The sequence below is a fragment of the Fulmarus glacialis genome, unplaced genomic scaffold, assembly GCF_000690835.1.
Source record: "Fulmarus glacialis isolate BGI_N327 unplaced genomic scaffold, ASM69083v1 scaffold14926, whole genome shotgun sequence".
Taxonomy (NCBI): domain Eukaryota; kingdom Metazoa; phylum Chordata; class Aves; order Procellariiformes; family Procellariidae; genus Fulmarus; species Fulmarus glacialis.
The window spans coordinates 1-5184 of NW_009216322.1; the positions used below are offsets into that span (position 1 = coordinate 1).

At 35.2% G+C, this 5184-nt stretch overlaps 1 protein-coding gene across 1 annotated transcript; it reads left to right on the forward strand.

Moving 5' to 3' along the window:
- Positions 1–276: 276 nt before the first annotated feature.
- On the forward strand, positions 277–4938 carry LOC104069420 (nucleolar GTP-binding protein 1-like; the record flags this gene model as incomplete). Its single annotated transcript, XM_009579266.1, is given in 8 exon segments — positions 277–468; positions 1738–1841; positions 1919–2055; positions 2664–2764; positions 3139–3231; positions 3790–3981; positions 4066–4131; positions 4849–4938. Coding segments are annotated over 8 exon segments (975 nt in total), but the record flags the coding sequence as incomplete, so codon positions are not given.
- Positions 4939–5184: the final 246 nt, after the last annotated feature.

Here is a 5184-nt window from a genome sequence, read left to right on the forward strand (position 1 = left end):
GGCTTCGGGCCCTGGTGGAGCCGGGGTCGCTTTCCTAGCCGCTGCTGTGGCAGAGCTGGGCGGGAGGCCAGCCCTCAGTTAATTGAAATAAAACCAGAGAGGGAATGTACAAACTGCTTGTTATTGCCCGGAGATGGGAACCCGTATGGCAGGGGTTTTATCGTAAAAGGTATGTTGCAAACTGTGTATGGCGTGGATGCGCTTAACTGCATCAGCATGCTCCTCCACCAAAATAAAATTTATGGCTTTATAAGAACTTGACAATTTTTATAATTAATAATGCTTCCTTGATTGCAGGACTTCATAGATTTGACATTGTCAAAGACTCAGCGGAAGACTCCAACCGTCATTCATAAACATTATCAAATCCATCGGATTCGACATTTTTACATGCGAAAAGTCAAATATACTCAACAAAATTACCATGATAGACTCACTCAGATCTTAACAGATTTCCCCAAATTAGATGTAAGTGTTTTGTCATTTGATCATAAAGGAACTTTGCTTTCATGGCATCAGGAATACTTCTTCAACAGCGTATTGGTTTTATTTGAGTTTATTTTGGCCTAAGCAACATCTTGCTGATTCACTGTGTAGACGATTTTGACTGATTCCCAGTAGATTTTACTGGGAGTAATTTTAAGCAAACTTGTTCTGCAAAAATAGTATGTTCCTACTAGAAGAGAAAGTCTAAGTTGTGCCCATGGATGGTCATTGAAGGGTGGGTTTTACAAGGTTTTAGCTAATGAAATATGTTTGCCAGAAATTGCTGTTGAACGAGGAGAAAGTGTGATGTTTTTTAAGTATGTTGTGTCTGCTTATTTCTTCTTTGTGTGTATGTAAATTGTGCTTATGGTTAGTATTCCCTTGAAAATATTTGCAGGAAGTAAGAAATACCCAAATATATCACATTGCTTCCCATCTTCGGTTCTTCAGAAGTTACTTGGATAAATGAACATTGTTCTTGGCCCCATGAAGGATAGTGTTGGAAACACACTCTGGCAAGACGCACATAGTCTTAACTTCTCAACAACTGCAACTGGATCCACATGTCCAGTGGGGCTTTTTTATAGGCAGTTTTCTGCTCATACTCAGTTGACCTGCAACTATATTTTTTGCTGTTGTTTTCATATCCAGTGAGTATTACTGCAGAGTTCCCACAAATGTCTTCTGTATTTTGTTTATCATGACATGATGAAATTTCTGCAAATGAGTAGATGAAATATTTTGTTTAAGAGATTTGAACCAAAGATGCTGCTTCCTTGGAAAGCTGAAGGATTTATTTGGGCATTGAAGAAACACTTCTTATCCAGTCTTACACAGAATTTAATCTAGCACTCAGAAAAAGGGAGGAATTGATATTGGTGCTGTGTTTCTGGTATAGTATAATTTGCTATTAGAAACTACTTCTGCAGGCTTCTTGCAGTTTCATTATTTAAAAAAAGCCTTCAAAGTTGTAATATGAAGTATTATACAAAGCAAAAGATGAAATGGAAACTCTGTATGAATGAGTCCAAGGTGTATTTGCAGAAGAAATTTGAAGTTATTAAGATTTATGCATTTAATGATCAAGCAGATTATTTTTCTTATGTAAGATAGTAATGAAAACAGTTCGGCTTGTATTATAATTTGTGTTGCAGTACTGGAGAAAAAAATGAACTTACATGGTTGCCAAGAAATAGTCATCTTAAAGAAGGAAAATATTAGGCTTAATTTTGTTTTATGCTTTTGTTTTAGGATATTCATCCTTTTTATGCAGATTTGATGAATGTTCTCTATGACAAAGATCACTACAAGCTGGCTTTGGGACAGATTAATATTGCAAAGAATCTGATTGACAAGTAAGGGACATTAATTTCTTCGATTTTGTACCTGCCTGGGTGATTGTTGGCTAAATTCTTATTTCTTGTCTCCACAGTGTTGCTAAAGACTATGTGCGGCTGATGAAGTATGGTGATTCTCTTTACCGCTGCAAACAGCTGAAACGTGCTGCTCTGGGACGAATGTGCACAATTATCAAAAGACAGAAACAAAGCTTGGAATATTTGGAGCAAGGTTTGTGTTATAAATAGGCTAAGATAAGGTGTGTGAATTGGATGTAAAATTTATTCTTACACTTAATAACAGTTAGAAGAATGTGTTTAATACAGAATATAGACACAGGAAACATAGAAATAGTTTAAAAATCCCCAAATACTTAGAATTTATTTCTTAACTAGTTTTCTCTTTGAAAATTCTTTAAATTTTCTGGTATTCCTAACAGTTGTGAAATCTTTTTCTTTGCTTGAAAGTCACAGCCATGCTTGTATTTATCGTTATTTTCTCTTACATATATTTGAAAAATAGTGCTAAACATTTTCCAAACATTACTCCTTACTTGAGGCTTATTATTCCTTCAGGTTATGTTGGCTGATTTGATGGTGTCATTCTAGCTAAAAGACAGTGGTCTTCATTTTTTAAATATTTATCAAGTTTCTTTTTTTGTTGTATGTAGATACTTGTGGAGTTTACAAACTATTATATGTTTTCATAAATGATCAATCAATTTATAATGTCAGAAAAGTTATTAATTTGTATATAGACAATTCAGCATATGAATTTTTATTCCATTTCATAAAACTTAAATTATCGCAAATACTTTAAAAATCTTTTTAACATTTCAGTGCGCCAACATTTGTCTCGTTTGCCAACCATTGATCCCAATACACGAACTCTTCTCTTGTGTGGCTACCCGAATGTTGGAAAATCTAGCTTTATAAATAAGGTATGTGAATGTTTTTTCCAAAAATAATACTGAGATACCATTTAATTAAAATAAGGTAACATTCAAACAATTTGATATCATTATGGCACTGCCTGATGTGAGCGGTAGCAAATTCAAATGTGTGAGTAGAGGTTGAATGAAATTCCTGGAGAGATACATGGAAAATTATGATATATTTCACTCTTCAAAGTCATTGTCTTTTCCAAAACAGCATGTATCCCATTAACATTTTCTGATAGATAAATTCTTCAGAGAAGCCAGGATAACCTTTTTTAGCTTTTTTTGTAGCAAAGGAATTGTATTATAATTATGATGTACTGCTTGTAACTTCAGGAAATTTTCAGTAAATGTGTGTGAATAAATCTTGTTTTAAGGTTACAAGAGCAGATGTAGAAGTGCAGCCTTATGCCTTTACCACAAAATCTCTCTTCGTGGGACATACGGATTATAAGTATCTGCGTTGGCAGGTATGAACTGTTACTATTTTGCATTTTCTTTAAAGAATTTACTGGTTATAATCGGTTTGCCATTTTGCAATGTGAGTTGCATTTTTGTGCAAAATCTTTTCTAAAAATGTACATGTGTGGGTGTGTTTTCAACTTGAGGTCTTGATGAGACATGCTATGTCTGAGAGGTGCTGTGCAAGGTACAGTGTGCCAAATGAGGCCAGTAGTCAAAATCTTTTCTAAAAATATACATGTGTGGGTGTGTTTTCAACTTGAGGGAAGAATGGAAATGGAATTACTGACTAAACCTAGCTCGCTTTTTATCCCTGTCAAATTCTGGGCCAGGTTGGAGCAGGGCTTTCCCTAATCAGTGTGTTGGTTGTTCTGAAACCTCATTCTTCTCCCATTACTCCATTTTCACATTCTCAATTTGGCTGAGTTTACAGTCTTATTTATGACTGAAAGGAAAGAGTATTGCTGTCTTAAAAAAGGTGATACTGACCAGAAATCAAGCACATGTTCTGAAATAGCGTATCAATTATCCTGTACTAAGGCCTGACGTAATTATGTTAATTTTAGGTAGTAGATACTCCTGGTATTTTGGATCATCCTTTGGAGGATAGGAACACTATCGAGATGCAGGCTATAACTGCACTTGCACATCTCCGTGCTGCTGTGCTTTATGTGATGGATGTGTCTGAGCAGTGTGGGCATAGCCTGGAGGAACAAGTTGAGCTCTTCAGAAATATTAAGCCGTTGTTTGCTAACAAGGTACGTTTGGTTTACATTATTGACAAAACCCAGGGTTTTGTAACATGACAACTTGAATTATGATTCTTTTTTTCTTTTTATTAGCCACTTATAATTGTTGCAAACAAATGTGATGTGAAGAGGATTGCAGAGCTTCCTGAAGAGAGTCAGGTTAGACTACTTCTCCCACCTCTCTCTCTTTCTTCCGACATTTACAAAAATACTATGCGCGAGTGTCGTGGACAGACATAATTTATATTGGGCAAAAACTTCTACATGATCATTTCTTAATCTAACTGTTTAATAATGTAATGGAAAGTGGCTTTCCAGGTCTTGACCCATATCTCTTTTAAGTACTGTGTAATGTATATACTTGCCTGAATATCATAAATGCCAAACAGAAAGCAAGTCCTTAGTGGTTTCAGAAATCTCTCATGCTGTGAGAACTTTCAATTACTACTGTAGTTGGAAGTAAGACTGAATAGCCTTGTTCAATCATTTCCATTTCAGTAAGAGTTTAGAGACAATGAGCACTAGACTGAACAGTTACAGTAAAAGGTCCCACTGGGCAACACGTTGTGTATATGCAGGGCTAGTTCTTTTGTATCTACAAGTTCAAGGACACAGAGAATTTGTTTCTCTCTTGCTCTTTTTTTCTTTTTTTTTTCCCTTATAGGTCATTTATAGGTGCCTTTTAGAAAGTGGTTATTTGCTTATAAAAGAAGAAACAGATTAAATGGAAAGTTTCTGTCATCTTTTTAGAAACATTCTAATAAAATAGTAACAAGTTGCATGTATTGATATCGGATTAAAATTTCTGTTGTTAATGTATTGGCCTATTAAGAAATGGGCAGAATGTCATTCTTTGGGATAATGTTTCTGTTTTAGAAAATATTTGAAACTTTTGAAGCAGAAGGATTTTCTGTAATAGAGACAAGTACTCTAACAGAAGAAGGTGTAATCCAGGTTAAAACAGAGGTAAGTCTCTTTTCTCTCAATTTCATTCCAAATGAACAGCTAACATTTTGCCACATCTGTATGAATTTAATCTCAGTTAAACTGTACATTATAGTGATAAACCTTAAGCATAGAATCATAGAATCATTAGGTTGGAAAAGACCTTTAAGATCACCAAGTCCAACCATAAACCTAACACTGCCAAGACCCACTGAGCCATGTCCCAAAGTTCCACATGTACACGTCTTTTAAATACCTCCGGGGGTG